The sequence below is a fragment of the Crassostrea angulata genome, unplaced genomic scaffold (assembly GCF_025612915.1).
Source record: "Crassostrea angulata isolate pt1a10 unplaced genomic scaffold, ASM2561291v2 HiC_scaffold_106, whole genome shotgun sequence".
Classification (NCBI taxonomy): domain Eukaryota; kingdom Metazoa; phylum Mollusca; class Bivalvia; order Ostreida; family Ostreidae; genus Magallana; species Magallana angulata.
In genome coordinates this window covers 443,451-469,909 of record NW_026441661.1, presented here as the reverse complement: position 1 = coordinate 469,909, position 26,459 = coordinate 443,451, and the positions used below count along the sequence as shown (strand labels likewise).

Below are 26,459 nucleotides of genomic sequence, written 5' to 3'. Positions count from 1 at the left end.
CAACAGTTTAGAAACAATTCATGATCAGTACAGATGCCGTTTTTAATCAGTTCTTGGGATGTCAAATGTATGGTTTATCTCTCTGTAACTAGGAAATGACATAATAGCTGTGGCAAAGTTCGGGATCTCCGTCTGAAAAAGGAGTTGAATTTTCTTCTTAAGTGAAAATAACATAAAATGTCTGAATAGCCCGTTTTGTGAAAATAAAAGGTCACTTGAACTTATAAAAGAGCTCTAATCTGATTTTTGATTCACGCATGTTCGCTTACATCATACTTCGATAAATAAACGAACTCTCTTGCCTTTTTAGATGACCTGCAATGTAACAAAAGGATGTACCGGTGTACCGGGGCTAAAATGTTTTATAAACACAATGAAGAATCGTGTTTTAACTGTGATTTTCCATTAAATATGAAGGAAAAAAGTAACAAATCTCGACGTGTTCGCATTTTGACTAAACACTGGGGCCTTCAACTCAACATTCAGGGATATTGACGACGTATTATCAATTAACAATTTTATCAGCATACTAACGTCGACTGGATATATCCCAGTGAACTTGTAATAAAAGATACTACTGAGTCTGCGTCATCTATTTCATATTTGGATATTTTACTGGAAATGGACATTGATGCTAACCTAACAACAAAACTTTATGTTAAACGCGATGACTTCAATTTTTTCTATAGTCAACTTACCTTACTTATGTAGCAATATACATTCGTCACCTGCAAATGGTGCTTTTGTCTCTCAGTTAATTCGATACACGAGGACATGGTCTTCGTATGAACAGTTTCTAATGCGAGGCAAGCTACTGACAAACAAGTTGATAAAACAGGACTATCAACAGTCTCGTTTAAAGTCATCTTTTCGTAAGTTCGATATAAAGACCTTGTCAGCAAATACAATCTTCCATTGGGGCGCATGCTGACTGGCGCTTTTCATACTAATTGTTAGACCATAATTAATCACGTAATTGATTACGAAGTTTTCCCCGATTACGACAAAGAGCACACGGCGAGTGTGACCGGTCAATCAGCAGAGGATGCTCACTCCTCCTAGGCACCTGATCCTACCTCTATCTTTTTAGAGGTCCATGTTGCTCTGCTTTGAATTTGAGTTTCGCTTTATGGATTTTTGAGGTGGTTGACAGTTTGTTATTGTCATTTTTTTCATATATCTAGAAGGCATACAGTCTCTCCATAAATGATATTTAACAGGCTCTTCCTCTTAAAAATGATGCCAAAATGAATAAAGGTAACGGGGTAACTTTTCTCATGGTTTAACTTAGAATATTAAGAAACTGTTTCAATTTCTACATACTCTAGCAATCTCTTCAAGGCCTCAAAGTGCGGGGGAAACAATAATGACGTCATAATGTTTTAGCACCATAAAGACGCTTTAGAATCATTTACTAGACATTGATCTTGCTGTTTATTTTTTAACACAAATACATGTATGTCTCAGCAAATTAAACACGGCGCTAAACCACGGTTCGAAAATAACACCGAAAATAACACCGTAAACAGTCTTGAGAAGTAAAGCATTAGTACTGTTTACAGTTTTAACGATATAATATCTGCTAGTGTGTAAGGTTTAAAGCTCAGCTTAAATATATATATATATATATATATATATATATATATATATATATATATATATATATATATATATATATGCTAGCTTGAACACTAGTGAGTATACAGCTCACAAAACTAATGACTAGCCTACGAAAATCTCAAGTGTGAGAGCTGAAATAGCTGAAGTGTATACATTGTATATATAAAGGTCAAGAACTAAGATCCCAAATAACGCTAATGAAAATGCAACGAAGTTCAAATATAGGGTGTCGAGAGATTTATCCTTTTCAGTACTCTTTTTATGTCAACGTTATCAAGTTAATTTCTTCATGAACTGAGATGTGCTTTTTTGGGTTGATTAAAAGATTTAAAGAGGGTCAATCAAACAAGAGGTCAATAGGCCTTAACGGTCACCTGAGTATCAAAGCCCATACACAAAATTGTGGAGGAGTCTCATTAATGCATTTAATTGAGTTTCCTCCCTGTCTGAATTCTTTTGGAAAGGATATAGTTTAGCACAAGATCTATTGCTCATATCAGAGTGCATGACCTACTACTGAAAAGTTGCACAGCTTCCATACAAAGTATTTTTTCCAAGATATGTTAACTGTTAAAATAGGTTTTATGTATGCATACGTACAAAATATAAGTTTGATACCATTTTCACAAATCATGGCATGCGTACAAAATAAATTCACTGGCTTAAAAATGTATCAAAGTAGTTTCTTTTATTTAAATGGTACTTGCTGCACTAATTTAGATCCTCAACATGGCAAAAAAAGAAAACATTTGTACTACAAGACTTAGTTATCAAGTTTATTAACAGTTAAACTCGTTTAGTACGAACACGAATATAGCGAATTCTCGGATATAGCGCGTTTTTCAGATAACAAAATTTATGAAATACAGCCACATAAAAATATTTGATATGATTGAACATTAAAAACATTTTAACAAACACAACCATTTCATTCCACGTTTTGCCACATCCCTCCTGTCGGGAGAGGGGATTTTGACTTAGTGGAGTCGGGTTTGCTTTACGGACCATGTGGGGTCGGGTTCTTATTCAGACTCTGTGGGGTAGCATGTAGAGTCGACTTCTTGACCACTTTCTCTCCTAGCAGAGGGGCATGAAGAAAACTGACAGTACTACAAGACCCGTGCTGCTCGAAAATCAGGATCTACAAAAAATTACAGTTAATCTTAAAAATGGAGTTTTTTTTGTTTTATCGTTGTTATTATGAACAACGTCTACGATGTAAGCTATTCCCGAGATCACAACTCTCATTTCAAATCTATTTGCAAAAACTAATCGACAGATCTAGAAAAAAAAGAAAGCACAAATTCAATTTATCAAACTGAGTATTACTTTTTAATTGAAAAAAAAAGAAAATGAAATTGACTATATGGCTGGTACCCAATTTTGACCCTGTTTCAGCAGCGGAGCTGGAATGTACAGGGTCCTTGTCGGCCCTACTTTCCAGTATCTCCCCAAGTTAAAGTTGTTCACTATTACAATGCCTTTATTCCAACCCTGAAATTAACAATACACACAGTCATTGAATACCTGCTCGTTAAAATACATTTAAGTTGGTTCGAGGGTCGTTGCAATTTTTTATTTTTCTCTGTAGAAAAGTTCTGTATAAAAATATAATTGAATTTTTATTAAGAGCTAAATATGTGGAATGTTTATTCACTGTAAAATAATAGTTCTACTACAGTTATTGCCAAGATCAAAGAGATGCTGCGGACATTATTCTCCAAATTACCACGAACGTCATCAGTAAATTATCAGATCAGAAATACCTATTTGTCTCGCACTGATCATGAAAGTACATCTTCAAACCGAAAAAAGTTTTAAAACCATGTCAATTACACGTGTTAGTTCCAGTCAAAACGATGTGTTACTTTGTACATATGTAAGAGATCAATGCGTCAGTTCCTAGGACCTCCCTAGCACATTTTCACAGCGTGTTTTTAAATAAAATAAATAACGTGTAGTAGTAATAATCGTATTAAATTGTCCTTATAATATTAGGAATATGATTCAAAGATATTTTATAAATAAGTGAAGAGCATTAAAAATCCAAAGAAAAAGTATGTCGTCTGCATGCGATTCCTTTGATGGATACACATGTAAACATTACAAACAAAACCGTTTGGGTTACACGGAACAGCCGTCAAAATGACCTAGATCGTCTCTCTATAGGAGAAACGATCTGTAGAAATACTGGGATGTTATTAGAATTGAAATAAAGTTCTTGTAATCGTGAATGTTGCAGGATAACCTCCGAGGTCGAGAAATGTTGTTTTTGAAATATAAAAGCCGAGGCGTTACTTTATTTCTTAAATAACTAAAACATATTGTATGTGAAAATCTACAAACATTTTATGATTAGGTTGACTACCCATCCATTTGCATGGAAATTTCAGAGTTTGAAAGTGAAGATAAATAAGTTGAAGATTAAAATCGAATAGAAAATACAAATAATTTGAAAATCATCACAAAAATCTCCGTTAGGTATTGTTACATACATACATGTAACATATACATATTCGTATTCTATTTGGTTTTATTGTCAGTTTGGTTGTTTTATGTCGTACGTTTTAACCTATATGTATTTAATTTGCTATTTTCGTTTTGTAAATCTACAAATATTTTTTTTATTGTATAGTGAATGTCTTTTAGAGAGCGGCAGTTCAATATTTACCTTCATATCAAGAAAAGTATCGCATGGAGACGAATCTATATGTAACGTTGTCTTGGCGACTAGTGGTCCCCTCACACCCTCCACGGGAGACTTCATATTGGAACAACGACGGAGGCTTGAATGGAAAATAGATGTCATTGAAACTTAAATATATAACAACCGTACTGTATTTGTTGTCTGCTTTTGATTTTAAGATACGAGTGACCTTTTAAAATATTAATCATCACTATTATATTTAATATTGCATTTATTTCCGGTTCAGTGCCATTTACATCTACAAATAACGTCACTAACTAGACTTTTTTGAATTGGTGTTTCTTACCTCAATTATTTAAATCTACTAGGAAATAAAACAGGTTTTTAAAGTGTTCATACTTCATTTCACACTTTATATACATTTATCATTTCCTTGAGTGAATAAAAGCAATACAAACTAAACTTACTTTAAAAATGTGAAAATTTCAGCTTACCTGTCAAGGAATTTGGATTTGAAATCTAACGGAAAAATTCGCCATTGCTTGATTTCCTTTTCATCCAATTTTACAGATCCACAAATACCTTTGATACATAATAACGTTACATAACCAGTTTATAACCCTTTGTATTTTGAAATCCATCAAATACACAAAGGTCATGAGTGGTGATATTAAATTTGATTGACTGACAGAAGGTTTAACTGTAGAATTATCAATTTAACATTTTAAATATTATATTTTGGTAAATCCGTTATACCTTTCCTCTCTTCGTTGAATCTATTGGAACCATACTCAATATAATTCACTCGCCCGTGGTTCTCCACCAAGATCTCTAACCTGCTCCCATCCTGAAAAAAGCAGACAATACATATCTTCGTTACAATTTTGAACATATATTATCCAGTCTAAACCACCGCCCTATATTCTTTAAGCGTTATGAGTTTAACTTAGACTACGATCATTTGACCCATTACAAAATGATAGTATATACAAATTATGTTACATTATTTTGGTTCTGTCATTATTGATACAAATATGTAGATCTAGACATAGTCATAACCCTTAGTGCCATTCATAATTGCAATCATGGTTATTGATTATAAATCGATTTCAAAAGTCATTGCAGGATATTAAACTTTCTCTGGAAACGAAAGACCTTACAAAACAAATAAGGAAAATGCTAGTTTGTGTTGTAGAAATCTCCAAGACCTAACACCTTCATGTCATAGGGGCTTGGTTGTTGGATAGTGAAGTTTTTAATTATTTGTTTATAAATAAAATAAAAGTACTGAGTTCACTTTCACTAGAATGGTGGCGAAAGTAGAATGGCGTATCACAGTCATCGTCCCGGATTTTCAGAGTAAAGATTGTAGAAACGCTAAAATAAAGAAACTGATACCGAACGCAGGGAAACTCAAGACCTGGCGACTGTTTCATTAATCATTATTATGCCTTCTGTCAGTTTGTCACTATATATTATCGCATAGTATCAAAGGATTTATATAGCGTAAGCATACTATGCCGAAATAGAGCACGGCAAATGTTTTCAACGAAAATCTTTCAAGCGCCTACAGCGGGACACGAACTCACGACGCTAAAATCATACCAGCTTGAAACCCAACGCGTTACCGCTACGCTAAATTAGCCGTTACTTACACTATTAACGGTATTTATATATATAAAACGTAGATATATACGACTGACATCAAGCCGGAGGCTCGTGCACTATGTATCAAACCCTGACTACTATTTAGGCATAGTACATGCACAACACAACACTATTATATAAATAGTTGACGTTGCTACTAAGCCGTTAGACACTGGGATTGGTGAAGAGCTTTACGAAGCACATGTATACGAGTATTTGTAACAGTGTGTAATGACTGTATCGCAAGAAAGTCATCACCACAATGTAATTTTATCCCTGTTTAGTTTATACCAGTGTACTTTTTTTATCGTTTTTGTTACATTTTTATTTATTTCTTGTTTTAGGTTTTTCAATGGGCATGTTCCCAATAAGAGTTTAATTTTATTTTTTTTTTCCATTTTGAATAGACAAAATGCTTAACAAAGCTTTTTTTTAAAGATCAGCTAAAATTTGAATGTCAAGTTTCAAGCGGGATGCATAGCATTTTATTTTTTGTTAGTAAACAATGCTCGTGCCATGTTATTGTTTACATTTAGGTTTCTGGATACAAAATATCACTTTCATAATTATATAAGATGTATAACAAACAGAAGAGATTGTTTATTTATGTGTACATTTAACGACGATTAGAACAAAAACGTTTGAAATTTTTACTTCTATGCAACGAATGTAAACAAACACATGGCACAAGCTTTGTTTTAAATCAGAGAACATCTGGCTTACAACACAGGTGCTTGTGGACTGTTTCCCCTATATATAAAACAAATAGGGGAAACGAGTGTGAATATAAAATGCCACAGAGTCGTGATATTTCTGTTATTTTTCGGAAGGGGGGGGGGGGGGTTGTATAAGAATATATAACTTACGTTTCCACGGTGTTAAGTCCACACGCCCTCATCTTCCGGAAGCGGTCCCTCCAGTAGGCCGGAACTACCCGGAAGTAGTGCATGGTCCCGCTAAAGATCCGCAGGGGTTTCCCGTCCAGGATAAAGTTCCCATCTTTGAACGTCAGGGCACCTGTGCTACAGTAGACCTCGGTCATTCTGTGTCAATCCTCAGAGAAACAGATATCTAAAAGAGCACATGTGGAAAACATTGGGATTGTGTGTAACAAATCTTTTGAGTCTCGCCAAAGCATATGCGGTACTCAAAACGTGTCTTCAATCTTTAAGACACCGTAAATTAAGTTAAAAGTTAAGTTAAGTTAAGTTAAAAGTCGGCCATTTTGGCATAGCACCACGGGTGAATCCATTAGAGAGCATTATGGGACGTAGACAACGTTCTTTTTCCCGCGCACACTGGCTTACAACTCGACAGCTGACATTCAAACTTCGATTATAATTTAGAAAACCTTTATTAAGCATTGTTACAACGAAAAAGGATCGAGAAAATTAAATTTAGCTCAAATCGTTACCATGCTCCTACGATTGATGTGATATGGAACTCTTGTATATATTAATGTTGATAAAAGTACATGATAATCAAAATACTTTCACCTTTTTAGAATTTTTAAATTTTACAGTACATTTGAAGTTGACTTTAAAATGTTTTAAAATTTTTGGGAAAAGTAAAAATTTCTTGTTCTACTTTTCTTTTTTAATTCTGCACGTATGGACACTATTTATGCTAGGTGATAGGAGTAAATAAAACAGTGTGACATGTCCTACCTTGTGTTGATTCAAACCCCTATCTATGTAGGTCAGACAAGTTAGTTAAACTTGTGCTACATATCTATAAAGGTGTACATGCATGCACATGCATTACATTTTTTAGTCATAAAGCATTTTTCAATTTTTTGTTCAATTTGATTTACGTCTCTATTAAATGAATAGTCAAAGAAAACACAGCGATACTGGAGTAATAAAAAAAGACATGGAACTATTTTGCAATACAAAGAATAATATTTTAAATTTTCAGCAATTTTATTTTTCTTCGTGAGTTATATATATATATTGGAGAGAATTGATCAGTCTGTAAAACGTATTTTGTGTATAATTTGGCTAAAATTGTTAACGATAAATACAGTATTTATTTTATGTTATATTGTCCGCCGTGATCCTTGATGAAATCTTCCACAATGACAGGAAGGGAAGAGAAAGCCTGGGTCCTGGCAATCTCAAACACAGAGGGCTGGACAAAACAACAGTCAAAATCATTCTCAATAATATTAGTCAGTGTTTACTATCTTCAATCATTATTTAATTTTCTAAATAACTTTTGACATTTCTGACCCATAAATTTACATCAAAAGATTGATTTTCCAATTATGATACTCTCTCTCTCTCTCTCTCTCTCTCTCTCTCTCTCTCTCTCTCTCTCTCTCTCTCTCTCTCTCTCTGATATACATACCCCAGTCATACTGTAGTTCTTGAATTGCCTGTGATAACACTACGTATCGATTTTGTACTTTATAACTCATAAAGCCAAGCCACCAGGTTTGCTTATTTATATTTAAATATTTAATCGTAAGATGGTTTAAAATCATATAAATATAAGTAATAAGGAATCATTCTTTGAATATTATGAGGTGATAATTTCGGTCGGGGCGTGATAAAATCTATCATAAAGCCCTCCGGGCTTTATTGGATTTAATCACGCCCCGACCAAAATTATCACCTCATAATACTCAAAGAATGATTCCTTATTCCTTAATAAATGGGAATTGTAGAGTTCACACGACTGTATATCTACTTATTAAATAGGACAGAGTACCTTGCCACTGAGGAACGAAAAATATATTACAGCATCATACATGTACACGTTTAAAGGGGGGGGGGGGGGAGTCAAAGAATCTACATGACTTATGTCTACTTATCAAACAGGGCAGAGCTCATTGCTGCTGAAAAAATACAAAAATACTTTACAGCAGTACAACATGGAGAATCAGGATTCATTATGTGTTATCTAGTGTATAAACTTGACTAATAGGGCAGAGAACAGCGCTGCTGAGGAACAAACAAATACATGTACATGTATTATATTACTGTACATTGTACATTGCATTACAACAAAGAGAATCTAAGAACCATGATGTACATGTGTAACCACTTAATCATGATTTTAGTCCTAGTATTTGGCCACTTAGGATTGAAAAATAGTTTTCAGGATTAAAAAATCTGTTTCAAAGGATATGATGTTAATTAAGGTCACTCAGTAAACACTGTCATCTATTTTTCAGTACACCTGTACTTACAGTCCACTGTTTCGAATGCTATGGGGTTGGATGAGGCTTTACTCCTGAACTCGTTGAACCAGCGTCTGTTGTTGTCATCCTGCTGAACATACTCCACATTCTTCCCCTGGAACATGATTTCATAATGGAGTAAAGGCTCAGGTTATAAGCAGGCATGGGCACAATTACTCAAAAATATAATCGATTAATAATCGATTTCATAGGGGGGTAAACAAATTTTTTTTTATAAATATTTTATAAATTGTATTATAAACAACACTTGAAGAGCATTTTTTCATACAACATGCGCAGCACAATATGTTTATGTAAAGAGTAATGGAAAGTAATCGAAAAAGTAATTATAATTACACTGAATCGATTAAATTATGATTACAAGTAATCGAAAATCTCTTCGATTACATATTACTGTCGATTACTTGAAAAAGAGTAATCATTACAATCGATTACGATTACGTTTACCCCATGCCTGGTTATAAGTACACCATTCAATACCTCAATATTACTTGTTTACATTTTTAAGAAATAAGAGGGGGTGATCTAAACAAGGGTGAAGCTCAAGATGCTTTAATTAGAAAACCAACGCTGTTTTACAACTGAGCCAAATGTTAACCTGTACCTAGCCTACTATATGCACTTTTATGCATGTGATTTCTCTGTAGGCTACATTTGTATGTGATCTGTACATGAGTGACAGAGTCATGAATCAGGAATACAATTCATAGAGTTCATAACATTTACATCTATATATCAAGATTTATTACTGATAATTCTTCTTTTTACATGTACTAAATACAGTGACAGTTGAATGGCAATGCTGGTGGTCAGGTGGAAATCTTGGGATTGTTTAAGGAATGTCAGATTTATTTCACTCTATTCTTACAATCCGTCAACGTCCTTCAAGTGTATGTACATAACATAAAGATAATGGTTACATTGTAGAGCTTACGTGTGGCGAGGCTAGCTGTATGGAGAAGTTGGAACTGGCAAGTGTGTACGCCTGGATAAATGACTGTGCGGATACACCTGTAAACACAGACAAAACAGGATTTACATATACCATGTTCAGATATAAAATAGTATACACTCTTTACACTAAAATACATTTAACAGCTGTATGCACATACATGAATATTTACTGTAAATAGGGGGGACCCGCCCACTCTTGACTGACATTGACAATATTATTGTTTTTAAGCGACACTTCTATGATAAACACTCGCTACAAAAACAATATTTAACCTTTCCATGCGTTGTTTTGGTTTGTAGCGAGCGCAGCTCGACGGCGCGCAGCGCCGGCGCGAAGCGAGCTCTACCGGCAAGGCGTGTGTGAATAGAAAATTCGGACTATGTTGCACATTCATTCAACGGATTTTTTTGGCGTCAGTAAATCGGACCAGTAATGCATCGTTTTAATCGTCCCAGTAGTTCCCTGTAACCATCAAACAATGTAGGACACAGACCACAATTATTTTTCCCTCTTATTCCTTTATACAAAAATAAATCATATAAAAAATTCCACCGGCTCAAATGAGTTCAAATACAGCATACCTATAGAATGACACTAGTCCAACAACATATCCAAACTACAGGAAAATCAATCGAGAGGGGACTGAGATATGGCCCCTAAAATAACCCCTACCATGAAAAATTCACTTTCACTTTGGAATTTGTGTAAACATTGGCCTCTTTACACCCTTTCTATTGCGCCTGTAGAGATAATTTTTCTAAATTTTTTCCTGCCTGTATTTTTTTTCAAACCTTCTTCTTTCCATCCATGCCATAAAAGGAACCAAATTCGACCATTTAGTACCCCTAGGAATTTTTGAAATAATACATACATTTTTAGAATGGAACTACTTGCGTAAAGATAGTGGTATGTGACCTAATAATTACACAATTCTTCTTTGATTTTGATGAAACTTGGTAGGTAGACACTTATACCCATAATACACCTCCCTGTGAAATTTGGCGGGAATTGTGTATTCTGCATCAGAGTTATAGGCCTTTGAAATCTGGTCCAGGAAGGCTGAAATACCATGCAAAATCTAGCACGTTACACACAATATTCAAATTTCAAGAGCTACATTTAACATTAATTACTTGTCAAAAGTTTCATTAATCTATTACATTCATTAACCTAACATGTCTACATGATGATGCTAATGATGATTTAATTCTTTTACACCTGGAACTATTTTTTGGAAATTTTTGAAAAAAATACCCCAAATATGGCTAAATTTTTCAGAAAATGCCAAAAATGAAATATTTAATCACATGCCATGAGGTTGAAACAATATTTAAAAAATTCTGCATTAAGTTTGCTATAGAAATCAGGTATTTTGATAAATATACAGTGGCTAATCCGTTTACATTAAGCAGATAATCACATAGAACCATTCACACATTTTCAGGAAATGGCACTTGCTGACCAAAGTAGATTAACTCAGAGTACACAGGGCTGATATGGATAGGCATAAAATGCCTTTTGAAACAAAAATAGCAATTTAGAAGAATTTATAATGAATTCTATTTGTCCATTCATTACATACACACTGAATAAATTACTTAAATGTACCCTAATTCATAAGAAGCCTTGGTTCATGAAACCTGTACTCTTAAAACAAAGGGAGATAACTCTACACATTAAAATCCAAGTAGGGATTTTTTACAAACATTAACGAGAAACTATTTTAGAAATTACAAGTCCATCACCTTCTTTCAGCATTATCTGGTGTGATTAATCTTGAGGAGATCATACCTTTTGTAGCGAGGATTCACCATTCAAAGTCATGGGTTTCTACATACATTGTGCATTTAGAGGTGAAAATGTCTGGTATGTTACCATGAACAATGATGACCAAGACTTAAATTAATGATGAGAGTGCCAAAAAGATATTACTACAGTATAACAAATAGTAAAGCTTCTAGCAGACCTCATATATCTTGGGCAATCACTGTTCAATGCCAGCAACCAAACTCATACACATGCTACATTTGTTGGTAGTTACATCTCTAGGACCCAAAGAGGGGAAAAAACTGACATAATAAGACTTTAAAGCAGTAATTTAAATAAAAGTTTGCAAGGCTGCATTGATAATTTAGATGCTAAAATGACTATTTCTAACCAGTAAAATGTATATGTCTCATATAAATATTTATACATGAAGGTTTACATATTCTAAAGTACTGAGGAAAATGTTGTGATGCCTATACTCACCATCAGATTTCAAGTGTTAAATTGTAAGAAAAATATGAATAAATGAATATAATCAACTTACCATTTGTTGTTTTCTTCATTATGTCTGTCAAAATGGTGTTAACTGGGACAACAGGTGCCCCTTTACCAGCTTGTATGTCCTGTCATGCAATCTGCTAGGCAGTGAAATATGTCATCATTCATAGGAATCATAAAGTAACATAAGCCCTACTTTCCTCCTTATAATTTAATCAAAAATATATTAAAGGAAATATATATATACTTTTACATGTAATATGATTAATATGAGAGAGAGAGAGAGAGAGAGAGAGAGAGAGAGAGAGAGAGAGAGAGAGAGAAGGGGAGGGGTATATTTAAGGCTTTATAACTTAATGACAAATCGACCAATTCTTTTATGATTTGGGCGATAAGTAAAGTTAACATTAGAAAGTGTTTTTAGACATTTTGCAAGTACTTACGTCCCCTGTTTGACTCATTGATGACACCATGCTGTTCACACCCCGTTCAAATTCATTTCACACAATTTTTACCGTTATTTTTTCATATTATCTGCCAAAATTGAAAAAGAACCCCACAAAATGTCATTGTTCATCCTAATTGTTTGAAAAATAACGAAAAATTAGACTTAAGTTGATAAACGTGGATTTTGACCTTTGACCTGATAGGACACAGACCACAATTATTTTTCCCTCTTATTCCTTTATACAAAAATAAATCATATAAAAAATTCCACCGGCTCAAATGAGTTCAAATACAGCATACCTATAGAATGACACTAGTCCAACAACATATCCAAACTACAGGAAAATCAATCGAGAGGGGACTGAGATATGGCCCCTAAAATAACCCCTACCATGAAAAATTCACTTTCACTTTGGAATTTGTGTAAACATTGGCCTCTTTACACCCTTTCTATTGCGCCTGTAGAGATAATTTTTCTAAATTTTTTCCTGCCTGTATTTTTTTTCAAACCTTCTTCTTTCCATCCATGCCACAAAAGGAACCAAATTCGACCATTTAGTACCCCTAGGAATTTTTGAAATAATAGCGAGCGCAGCGAGGCGGCGCGAAGCGCCGCTCGCGTAGCGAGCTCCATAGACAACGTGTACGAACGGAGGAAATTCGAGTTGAAATCTGCACATTGTTCAAAGAAAATTTTGTGGACCCGCGTGAAAACGTTCTACTATCCCAGTGATCCTTTGCGGTGCATAGCAACTTGGCGGAACAGGAAGCGTTTCTAAGGAAAATTCTTACCTGTAAATCGCATACATCATTTTCATTTAACAATAAAAAATCCTTTTAAAAACATTAAAGTAAACAACACATATGCTTACGTAAAAAACTGTACCTATGACGTCATTTCCTTCCTCGAATTTGTCCGACAATTTACGAAAACTGTCGAGCGCAAAAAGTTAAGTATGACGTCACAGTGATCTCGCGTTTTATATTCCCGCGATACATTTAGAGGTGGATCAAGCATCTGTACTGAATGTAACGTGTAGGAAGTCAGTAGGGAGTCACCGTTAATACTGATACTGCGCTCACTATTAACGGTGACTCTTTGGCTGATTAGTTTTGTTTTGATGTTTTTTTTGCTCAGTAAATACACATGCAAGTTCCATGCTAAATTTATTGTCATATTGATCCAATCATTGTATACGTTAGGTAGGTGACAAAAAATTATTAAAAAAGAAAAGTCTCATCATTATTAGATCTACGTGTAGCCACGTCATTTTGTAATGAATAAATAAAAGAAAAAAATTAAACTGTTAAAATATCTACATGTATTTGTTATAGTTGCATATGTGGTCAAACCTTTCAATAATATTGGATATCACACACTAAAAAAAGGGGGAGGGCACATGTCTACAACGCTTATATAGCGTACAAAAATTAAAAACATTAAAAACAAAATTGATGTCACAGGAAAATTAAAACACCGGTAACAACAAGGAACAAAATGAGAAATAACACAGACACACAATTTATTGATTTTAATGATCATTATTAAAAGGTAAAGAAGAGATAAAAAATAAAAAAAAAACTTCCGGTTCCTTGCGGTGGTAAAAGTTTTCGAGACAAAGCCAAAGTTTTTTGGTTTGGTTAAGTCCACGGGTTGCATTTAACAATGATGACAGATGTGTGACTCCTTCTGCGCTCGCCCCAACGGTCACAGCGTAAAACATATTACATACATTTTTAGAATGGAACTACTTGCGTAGTTGAGCACGGGGTAAAAATAGTGGTATGTGACCTGTAGTCTGGGCGCAGACATCTTTCACAAATGGAAACTCGAACCCGATATAAATACATGTACATGTAACAATGTGCTGTTGAAAAAAAAAATTATTCAGCACAAGGAACCGTTACAGATGGGACGTATTTTAAAGCTCTTAAATCTAATAAAGTATTTGGAGTTTAATAACTCCATAAGGTAGAAAGTTAATTTTTGTACGGAACGTTTTTTGTTTTTTTGATTTAGCATGCGTATGTTTACTTCTGGTTTCGCTTTCGGTTTGAAACATCATGAATGCACAGAGCCCATGTTCATTTGACTGGACAGACGGTTTGGAAAAATATCCTGTATACCGTAGAAAGGAGGATGGAGTACAAGGAAAGGATTCAGTGGTAAACTGTTTTGTTTTGAGCACTGTCATTGGAAGTGAACCCCTCAGTGGCCTCACGATATATCTGTCACTTGGATGTACAGTACATCTATACCAGTCTAGACGGACTCCCAAAACGGAGTCAACGGAAGTGAATTTCTGCAAGCATTTTGGACTCCGTTTTGGGAGTCTACGCATGCGCACTGGTACAAAATATGGCGATTTCTCAATGAAACATGGGGTCAACAAGAAATCGTCATGCAAAGTGCTGCATGTGTTGGCAGACTTCTAACATGTTTTAAAAGACCCAGGATATAATTTACTATCGATCGTATTTGCACGAAATAGGGGTTTATTTGCACTTAAGAAAGTTATTTCTCTTCGAAGTTGGACGTTTGGACGATGCATAAAAAGTGATATTTTTGTGTTTTTCATGGAATTTAATCGTTAATAAAAGGTAAATTGCATTAAATTTTACTTCTTTCGTATTGTGTTACAATTTAGAATCACCAAACATACAAATTGATAAGTGCGTAAACGGAAAAAGCTTCGAATACTAACAAAAACTGGTTGCTCTAGCGATGATTAAAAACGTCTTTTTGGTATCTAAAAAATAGGATTGGTTGTTTGAAAGCCCAGAAAATAAAACAAATTGTCACTCTAGATTCAATAACTCTTTAAATTGAACTGATAATTATCATCAAAACAATGATAATCACTCGCGGCATTTGCGATGTTAAGAAACCATGTTAAATACATAATTATTCAAGATAATTGGATAATTTAGCATGAAAAAGATTAAAATGAGACCATACTTTTAACAAACATTAAACAATGATAAATTAACATATCCAAGCGTTAAATTTATTTCAAAACAGTTATAATTGTGCGTGATCGAAGTTTTGGGTGAATTTTTCATTTGAAAAATTAATCTTACGTAATACAAGTAAACGGTTATGAACATATGGCATTAACATGACACATAAACGTTCAGAAATGTTTTTGAAAGATTAGAATTAATTTTTGTCGTGTTTTTGGCCAATTTTAGAGATTTATTTAGAACTAAGGGGCATAACTCGCACGTTGTTTACATTAGAAACGCCATTTTACCGCAATGCATGATGGAGCCAAAGACTCCGTTTTGGGAGTCCCGTCTACACTGTATACAATCTTGTGGTACAATTGAGTATATTAAAACTTTTGCCCATAGACAACTGACGTTATATAATTATATGATATATCAAATATATATCCTCTACCTATTAACACGTGTATTATTAGGTAGAGAGTATATATGTTTATAACGTCAGGTGCCTGTATTTTTGTCATACTGAAAAAGTTTGACTTCACTGATCAACATTAGAAATTTGATGTTAAATGGTCTGGGATCACTTAACCAACATTTCCTTTTTTTCCTTAAGATTGTAAATATTATACAGTTGTTGACTGGGGTCGAGGGCAACAGTTGATCTGTAGGACCAGCTCGCAAACTGTTGCTCAAGGCCGACATGTACAGATCAACTGTTACCCGAGACACAGTCAACAACTGTTTTGTTATACCCCTTCTAATCAATAACACGTTTTCGCGGAATGTGACGTCACCGGTCAATAGTCTTTTTTAATAGTCAATTTTAACAGTTCCAATCTAACAGGTCTAGTCCAACAGTCAAAATGTTGAACTTTTTTTGGTATAGAGTTATATAGTAACTGTTTTACAGGGGTACAACAAAGTAAAATATGATATGGATCTTTAGTTTCAGTATGTGAAGCACAACATTCCCGGTCCAGGCATTGATAAGGAGAAATTCCTTCCTGTCTTTACCGGTTGTTCCTGCCATGAGTGTATCAGTGACTGCCCTTGTGCGCAGAGATTTGGCCAGAATTACACTGAAGATGGTAAACTTAAAACTTCTTATCTCGACGTAGACAAACACAAGGTGATGGTAGAATGTAACACTAACTGCAGCTGTTCTAAAACATGTGTAAACAGGGTCGTACAAGGTGGAGTAAAAGTGAGAGTCGAGTTATTCTGGACAGTAAGCAAAGGAATAGGAGTCAGGACTCTGGAAGATTTAGATCCTGGTGCGTTTGTCTGTGAATATGCGGGAGAAATTATCTCTAGTGATGAGGCTAGGAAACGGAGCCTATCTCAACGGAAAGAGGACATGAATAATATTATAACTGTTAATGAACATTGCAAGAGTGGTGTGATAAAAACTCATGTAGATCCTAGAAACTTTGGCAATGTCGGGCGATTCCTCAACCACAGCTGTGATCCTAACCTAACAATGCTCCCAGTACGGGTTGATACTGAAATTCCATTACTTTGTTTGTTTGCAAATAGGAAAATAAGCTCAGGAGAAGAGTTGAATTTTCACTACGGACTTTCCTCAGGAGAAGAGAGAACAGTTTATTCGGACATTGATGGAAAAGAAAGTGGCTTAATACCATGTAACTGTGGATCACATTTGTGTCAGGGTTACCTGCCCTTTGATAAGACACTATTTGATGATTGATGATAAAGAATATATATGCTATATTAATCATCAATAAATTCCAAAACATCATAGAGTTGTTTTTTTAGTTTTAAATTATATATAATATCCATGGCAGGATGATAAACCATGGTGTTCAAGTTTTTTTGTTTTTTGATACATGTACTGTTTATTTTCTAATCTGTCAACTCTGGCATAAATATTAACAGTGCATGTATTATACAAACAATCAGGTTTTTTTACAAACAAATCTTGCTACAAGCTATCATTTTTTTTTACAAATGTATTCATAAAAAAAATCATTGCACATGTATAAAGTTATAAACATTGGTTAACATATTAAATATAGAATACACTGGAAAAAAACCCCAGAGACTCAATGTAATGAGAGAAGGAATTTTGTCTGAAGTCTAACACTGTGTATGGGGTATTCAAATGCATTCAGTATTTAAATTTGAATTAAACTGAGGTTTTCGGATGTATGAATGTTGTCTAACAATGCTGTTTATCCTTATAAAGTTGCAGTATCTGAATAGAGCATCAATGTCCACACAATTTTAGTTCAACAGCAACTGTATGGTCTAAAATTCCTCCTAATTCAGATTTTCCTGTTGATTTAGAAAAAAAATGTCTCCCATTTAAAAAAAATGTAGTACATGTTTACACATCTTTGCAGAACATCAATGAAGACCAAACTTTGAACTGCATCTCTATGGTTTTCTTCCAGTAGTAAATGCTGTCTGCTACAAGCTTTGGTGTAAATCAGATTTTCAACATTCTGTCGTGCTATGGGCAGGGATCTAATTCATCCTTGCTATGGGCGGGGATCATACTTCCTGAAACAGACTGCAGACGTCTGGTTTCCTAGCCAACATGCCCGGTGTGAGGCCGGAGTTATCTGCCCTGATGACAGCTCCATTCTCCAACAGATATCTACAAGTCTCTGAATGCTGACCACCAGCTGCAATGTGTAATGCTGCAAGGAAGAAGTGTACAAACTGATCAAAATCTCTTAACAGTTGTGTATTGAGTAGTGCTTCACATGACATTAAAAAATTACAAATTACAGGTACCGGGTATTTCATATAAACACATGAAGTAAAATATGATGTTACTAAAAAAGTATAATGTTATTGAAAGTTACTGCTTAAAAAATTGAGATAATCAATGTATACATATAAAAGTATAGATATATGAATTGCATGTCTTAATATTGTTTTAGAAGCCTGTAAATATGAAATAATTTTGTATAAAACCTTGCTTTGTTGACCGTGTACCTGTTCTACCTTTCGTGTCGGTGACGTTGACATCAGCTCCTGCTGACACCAAGTAGGAAATTACACCGAGTTGTCCTTCCTTGAAACAAAATAAAAGTAGTTTGAATTGTATTAATGTTCCCTAACCCTTACTCCACCTCTCCTTACTTTATTTTGACTTTCAATTTAATTTTTTTTTTCCTTGCAAGCAATACCAGTGGCTTTAGAGAGTTCAGTATTGTAACACTAATTAGTACCTTGGCTGCAACAAACAGTGGCGTGAACCCTTTTGATGACGTTGAGTTGACATCGACCTTTAAGCTTTCCACCAGGAATTTCACCGACTTCAGACATCCCCCCTGGGCGGCCAGGTGGAGGGGTCCCAGGCCGGCATTGTCCTCACGACACAGGTCACCCTGTCAAACCAAAAGCACACAACAAAATGACAACACATGTCACTGTGTCAAACCAAACATAATGATGACATAGCTGTATAAGATACAAGGCAGAAAAATACTTCAAGTTCTTTTACTTGATATAATTTGGTGAGTTATCATTAAGTATTAGTGGTCACTAGTTGAACAGATGTGTTGTTATACATACATCAAACTTGAAGATATTAAGATGGTCAGTAGCTGACAAGTGTTTTTATGTTATTCTTTTTAATCTCGTTAAAATCATGAAACAGTCATGATCACATCAACTTGAAAATGTGCATAGATGGAATTTTGTGAGATGATATCATTTAACCAAACATAGGTAATCACAGATTACAAAGCTCACCGAGACGAGACATCACCCTTATGAGACTTCACCTTTATGAGACCACCTTTATCATATTAAATGAAAATCATACTTTATGATCTTGGATATTCATGGATTCTGTTTTGACACAATATCGTATATCATCTGTTAAAAAAATTGTATGATAATCATATGTTCATATGTTAATCAATACAATAATATAAAATTAAATATTGCATCCTATCATATCTACAACATATATCATATAATACAATAAAATACCATAATAAACAATGATGAGATATAATATTGTAACATATGATATGACATTGTATTGTGTTATATGTTATTGTATTTGATCACTTAATACAATATCATTATATATAAAACAATATAGTATTATATCACAATATCATATTACATCATAACATTGACACATATGATATTTTATTGAATAATATAGTATGATATTGTATGAAACTGTATCATTTTTGATACATAATGATATTGTATCATATGATACAATATTATGTGATAAAGTAAAATATTATATAACACAATATTATATATATATATATATATATATATATATATATATATATATATATATATATATATATATATATATATATATATATATATATATATATATATATATATATATATATATATATTGTATCATATGATACAATAATATATTTTACAATATCATACAATACAATTTTATGTGATGTGATAATATATCATATTATAAACCAATATCATATTATACAATATCGTATGATACGATATTATATAATATTACAGTACCATATTATACAATTTCATGTCATATAATTCTATATTACAGAAACCGATATCATATTATACAATATTGTATGATACAATATTATAGAATATACAATATTGTATCATAGGATACAATATTATATTTTGCAATATCTTATGTAATAGTATCATGTGATAAAATAATAAATTAATAATACAATATAATATTATACAATATTGTATCAAAATATACAATACTTTACATAACGATATAATGATACAATATCATAACATAAAATATCAAAAAAATTGATACAATATCATATCGTATCATATAACTTTTTATAATATTACATATGATATTATATTGTATCATATTAAACAATATTGTTTCATACCATACAATACTTTACCAATGGAATCATGTTGTTTTATTTATCAACAAACACATCTATCTATCAAGCAGGTTTGAGTGAGGAGATTTCTTAAGCATCCTTGATAATGGAGATCAGGCTCTGCATCTGAAGCAACCTCTGCGTTTCATTTATAATATAGTTAAATCAACTATGCAAGCTATCATCTATAAAAATGTGACCTGTTCCAAAAAAACTAAACCTCATCCAGCATCCGAAACCTATGGCCCAGATTCAGCATTCAAGCCTGTCAGGTGCATCAGTATACATAAGACGCATCTCCATGCAAGTTTGGTGAAGTTCAGACCACGCAGCATTGTTAAGGCGTCCCGATGCTAAAATACGTCTGGAAAACGATATTATTTGAATCATGGCAAAAATAATTTTACCGGGAGTATTTCTTTAAATCTATGTTACATTTATTGACATCGATGTTAAACATTATATTTGATGCATTTTTGTGACGTCACATGTACTTCGTAATCACGTGACAGGCGAATCCTAATATTGCAAATGATCTAGTTAAAACGCATCGGCGCAGGTGATTAATGACATTAAATCATACATATTTTTAAGAAAAATCCTTTGTTAAGTCATAAACTTTGAAGTTCTTGCTTGGGAAAGAAATAGATATTTCGTTTATAGAAGATATTGTTGAAACATTCCACAAAATCATCAAAATAATGCACATTTTTACTAATCAAAAGCGATTTACAAAGAATTGGGGTAAATCCGTAGGTTTCCGCAGCACGATTCACATTGGTACTTATATTCTCTACCAATTTTACGTAAAATATTCTAAAATTGTGTTGATCTTTCACCTGCGCCAAGCTGGTTTTACACGCATTAAAATTTCTTCATCAGTTGTTTACACGTAGCAGGGAGAGTTTCCAAACCACTAGTTTATAAATAGTCTTTTACTTAAAACGAAGCTGTAAAACTGCCGATTATTTGATACTGGTTTTTAATATGAATGAATTCTGTACGTCTAGAATTAACTGCAGCATCTATATAAAGGAAACATGCGGTATTATACTGGTTTGATATAATTCACTTTTAACGTTAAGATACATTCCCTGAGAACTATCGACAGGAATGCAGATCGTGACGTCAAAGTTAATTATGACGTCATATCGTATGAAGTACAGACAAGTGACTTTCTACATATCGCATCGGGAAGCCTTAACATGCCCGCGCAGTAATAACTAAGATATCATTATCAGAGGGCACTAGCAATTAAAAACCTTAACCTGCTCCAGCATCCGCAACCTTTGGCTCAGATTCAACATCCATGCCTGTAAGGTGCATCTGTATCATAAGACAAACCATCCATTCAAGTTTGGTGAAGTTAGGACCTGTAATAACTAAGATATATTTTTTAGCATCCTTGATAATGGAGATCAAGCTCTGAATCTGAAGCTTCCTCTGTGATTCATTCATATTACAGTTTAATCAACTATGCAAGTTTGAAATAGTACTATTATCTATTAAACATGTGACCTGTTCCAAAAAACTTAACCATATCCAGCATCTGAAACCTATGGCTCAGACTCAGCATTCAAGCCTGTCAGGTGCATCAGTATCATAAGACGCACCATCCATGGAAGTCTGGTGAAGTTAGGACAAGTAATAACTAAGATATAATCATCAGAGGGCACCTGTTTCAAAAACTTTAACCAGCTCTAAAACCTTAACCTCCTCCAGCATCCGATACCTATGGCTCAGATTCTGCATTCAAGCCTGTCTGGTGCATCAGTATCATAAGACACACCATCCATGCAAGTTTGGTGAAGTACGGACCTGCAGTAACTTAGATATTGCTATCAAAGGGCACCTGCAACAAAAACTTTAACCTGCTCCAAAAACCTTAACCTCTTCCAGCATCCGAAACCTATAGCTCAGATTCAGCACTCAAGTCTGTCAGGTGCATCAGTATCATAAGACGCACCATCCATGCAAGTTTGGTAAATAATGGACCTGTAGTAATTAGATATTGCTATCAAAGGGCACCTGCAACAAAAACTTTAACCTGCTCCAAAAACCTTAACCTCCTCCAGCATCCGAAACCTATAGCTCAGATTCAGCACTCAAGCCTGTTTGGTGCATCAGTATCATAAGACACACCATCCATGCAAGTTTGGTGAAGTACGGACCTGCAGTAACTAAGATATTGCTATCAAAGGGCACCTGCAACAAAAACTTTAACCTGGTCCAACAACTTTAACCTCCTCCAGCATCTGAAATTTAGGACTCAGATTCAGCATCCAAGTCTTTCAAGTCCATAAGTAGGTCCATATGCATCATCCATGCAAGTTTGGTGAAGATAGGACAAGTAATAGCTTAGATACAGGACCTGCAACAAAAACTTTAACCAGGTCCGGACGCCGACGCCGACGCCGAGGGTATAGCATAAGCTCCCCCTGACTTCGTCTCGGTGAGCTTAAAAGGTCTAAGACTATTGTTAATCTGCTTTTGTGCATGCATAAATTTTCAAAATGTAACTGTAAAGCTATATTTAGTTCAAGCTTAACATGTTTTCATACCTTTTGTGTTGAGATGAGAGTTTGAGCGACCTCCTCATGGTCTGATTTAATGGCGTCCATCAGCGGTGTACTTCCTGAGCTATCCGTGGTGTCCACAGTAAACGGCCCGACGTTTAGCAGGAAAGTCAGCACGGAGTGGCAGCCATGTAGAGCTGGAATATACAACCCAGTAAGTGTACCCCACTACAGAGCTAAAGTTACACATAGAGTAAAGAAAGAGGAAATACACAACATAGAGGCCAGCCATGTAGAGCTTGAATATACAACACATATAGTAGATTTAGCCCATTACAGAGCTAGTTACACATAGAGAAAGACACTATAAGGTGGCAACCATGTCATTAACAAATCATAAATGCTTTCATGTTTTATAGGATTTACGTCATCATTCTCAGAGTACACATTTCGCTAAAATCAATTGTTACATGTACATGTACTGTATATATAATTTGAAAAATGAACTTGTGTTAGGGATCGCAATAATTCACAAAAATCCTTGTTGATGTGTATGACTTAGCATTTTATTTTTATTGACCTGCTGTATGTAGCGGGGTCCTCCCATTCTTGCTGGCAGTGTTCATCACAGTGTTGTTATGATCATACAGAAGGCGGACAATACCCAGGTGTCCTTCCCTGAAAACAAATATATTTTTAATAAAAAAATTACAGTAAAATGAAGAGAGACTGCTACAGTGGTCTACTGGTCTGAGAGCTACAGTACCGATCAGACCCAACCTAACAGAAAGTAAACCCCAACTAAACCCTGGGTTACTTTGTGGGTTTACTCCGAGTTTAATAGAGTGGACCCAGAGTAAACCCAGAGAGTAAACCCCGATCAGAAATATACCCCTGAAAGCAGATGCTTCATGTGTATTCGGAATATACAAGAGGCAGGAATTACAGGCAGTAAGAGGGTAAAATAAAAGACGGGTCTGCTTCAATCACCATTTAGTGCTTCAAGTTGACCCTAAAAGCAATTCCCGTGTAAACCCAAAGTAAACGCCTAGTGGACCCAAATTTCCATGAAGCTTAATTCAGGTTAGTCAATTGTGCTGGAGATGGTTAGATTGATTCCTGACCTTGACAGACCTAATTTGTAGATGGATAGCAACTACATTGTATTCCTTCTTATTTAAGCCACTCAGAGTAAAAAAAAACAATTTAAAGATGCGAAGCTCTCCCCGGAGTTTTTCAAATGTGGGCAATAGGCCCTGAGAGCCAAGTATACCTGGGTTTACAAATGTAATTCTAAAGACCTTCACCCGCAGTTAGTAATATATCAAAACTAATGGAAGAACAAATTACAGTCAATCCAATCTGAAAGTAAAAATGATCTGTTATATATGGGAACTTAAGAAGGTCAACATTTCACAGAGGAACTACATGTAGTATGAGCTACAAACCTGCATGCAATGTGGAATGGGGTCCATCCATCTTTGTTCTTCAGGGATACATTCGCACCAGACTTCAGAAGTTGTTGGATAACCTCAATACTGTCCTTTGTGCAGGCCAGCATTAGAGGTGTCCTGTAATAATATATTCTCAATCTGTATAACTACTTGTACATTGGGTTGGGTATACATTGTTTGTTTCATCAGATTTGTATGGCAATGCTTATCTACATTTCGCTAGTACCCTACGTATCAATTATTGAATAAATTTAAAGTTGGTTTAAGTTATCACAGGGAAAAATGATAGAGTTTATTTGCCAATCTTGGACTCATTTCATGGGAGTACACATTTACCATCTACAGTTACTCTAAAATCATTGAATAGTCAATCACCTTGGTTCCCAGTCACCGTGGAAATGAGTATCAGTCACAATTTTCCCTGATTTTTTACTATAGTCTGTCCCAAGATATCCTGAATACAGATTTTGCTTAATTGCTTCATATTTATAAATACCTCAGGGTTCAAATGAATGAAAAATTTTGAAATACAATACAATGCAATGCTAAAAAATGTGATGTCTACGAGGGTTTTTTATTTAGTATGATAACGTTGAAAAATTATGTGATGTATTCCGATTGTATTCCGAATGGAGAAAAGATGTAAATAATCCCCATTATAAATCTCCGAAAGGAATCTGTTTTTGTTCCAGTGAATTTTTCCGAGTGAAAGATAATAATGTGTCGATGAAATTATCTTGGAAATTATCCCTTTCAACTATTTCAATTCGAATGCACTTCTTTCACGGGTATGTGTATTTTTATCAAAAATCGTCCAAATGTGCTGCATAAATATCTTGGGACAGACTATTAACAATCACCATGGTTCCTGGGCTCTGACCCACTCGGTACCATGGTCTCTGGGTTTACACTAGATAGAATGTTCTATCGTTAAAATGACAGATGTCCTACGGACCCGGTTTAACGATAGAATTAATCCCATATACTCGCTTCGTAGCAAACAAAAAAATTATATCGCGCTGTATTTCACCTAAATTTTCATATGATTGGTCTCAAATACCTACAATGTTGCTCTTTTAGAATCTGATATTACCACATTAACTGTTTTTGCAACGAAACCACTGCCACTTTTAACATCACGTTTGAAAATTCGCTGTTTGTGGTCGCCATGTTAATGATAAAATCTGAGACATTCCGAGTGCAATTTCCGACAAAATGGCAGGCAAATTCAAACGTGTATTTTAACAAAATGCCTTGGTAAGACTCATGAAATGGATATTTTGAGGAATAAACTACATATGCATGTTCATTAAGGTTTGTTATGTATAAAAATGTGATTTTCCCTGCAGATTATTTTTAACGGACTTAAAATTGACACGAAGCTGATCCGCTTCACGGCTGCTACATTGCAAGTATATGGGACGAATTCTTACTGTGACCTGAGCGTAGCCTTGTCACGGTAAGATTATTCTTTCTAGGTTTATACACTCACCAATCAGCCCTCTTTAGGCTGTCCACCTGCGCCCGGAACTGGAGTAATATCTGGACGCATTCCAGTTGACTCGCTTGAGCGGCCTCGTGTAAGGGTCGCTTGCCGTCAAGGTTGGATTTTTCCACATCGGCACCGGAGAGTAACAGGTGCTCCACGAGAGCCGCATGGCCACATCTTGCAGCAATGTGCAGGGCAGTGTCTCCTGATTTTTCGTACGACGTATTCAGCGGAATTTCCGGGTTTTTAAAGTAATCTAAGTCACCATGTTGAGCTGCTTTGAAAAGATCATCTGTCATAACAGAGTGTGGTATGATTCTTGAGAAAGGAACTATGCAAGTATTGACCAAGTTCGCCGCACCAATCTTTCAAATTTTATCGGAAATAAAAATAGGTCGGTTTGATGAAAAAC

At 34.7% G+C, this 26,459-nt stretch overlaps 2 protein-coding genes and 1 long non-coding RNA gene across 3 annotated transcripts; 1 reads left to right on the top strand and 2 right to left on the bottom strand.

Moving 5' to 3' along the window:
* Positions 1–3,000: 3,000 nt before the first annotated feature.
* On the bottom strand, positions 3,001–7,468 carry LOC128169217 (uncharacterized). The gene is made up of 5 exons (XR_008241510.1): positions 6,781–7,468; positions 5,024–5,114; positions 4,762–4,849; positions 4,292–4,406; positions 3,001–3,114 (listed from the first exon to the last, which is right to left on the bottom strand). It is a non-coding gene; the product is annotated as an uncharacterized LOC128169217 (long non-coding RNA).
* A 7,366-nt stretch (positions 7,469–14,834) lies between these two features.
* Positions 14,835–17,482, top strand: LOC128169211 (probable histone-lysine N-methyltransferase set-23). The gene is made up of 2 exons (XM_052835377.1): positions 14,835–14,952; positions 16,685–17,482. The coding sequence occupies exons 1-2, from the start codon at positions 14,851–14,853 to the stop codon at positions 17,444–17,446; spliced, it is 864 nt and encodes a 287-aa protein (XP_052691337.1). The 5' UTR covers positions 14,835–14,850; the 3' UTR covers positions 17,447–17,482.
* Positions 17,483–17,593: 111 nt separating this feature from the next.
* LOC128169184 (ankyrin repeat domain-containing protein 16-like) lies at positions 17,594–26,411 on the bottom strand. Its single transcript, XM_052835351.1, has 7 exons — positions 26,051–26,411; positions 24,553–24,675; positions 23,685–23,782; positions 23,150–23,301; positions 18,939–19,097; positions 18,703–18,781; positions 17,594–18,401 (listed from the first exon to the last, which is right to left on the bottom strand). The coding sequence occupies exons 1-7, from the start codon at positions 26,344–26,346 to the stop codon at positions 18,253–18,255; spliced, it is 1,056 nt and encodes a 351-aa protein (XP_052691311.1). The 5' UTR covers positions 26,347–26,411; the 3' UTR covers positions 17,594–18,252.
* Between the last annotated feature and the right edge of the window lie 48 nt (positions 26,412–26,459).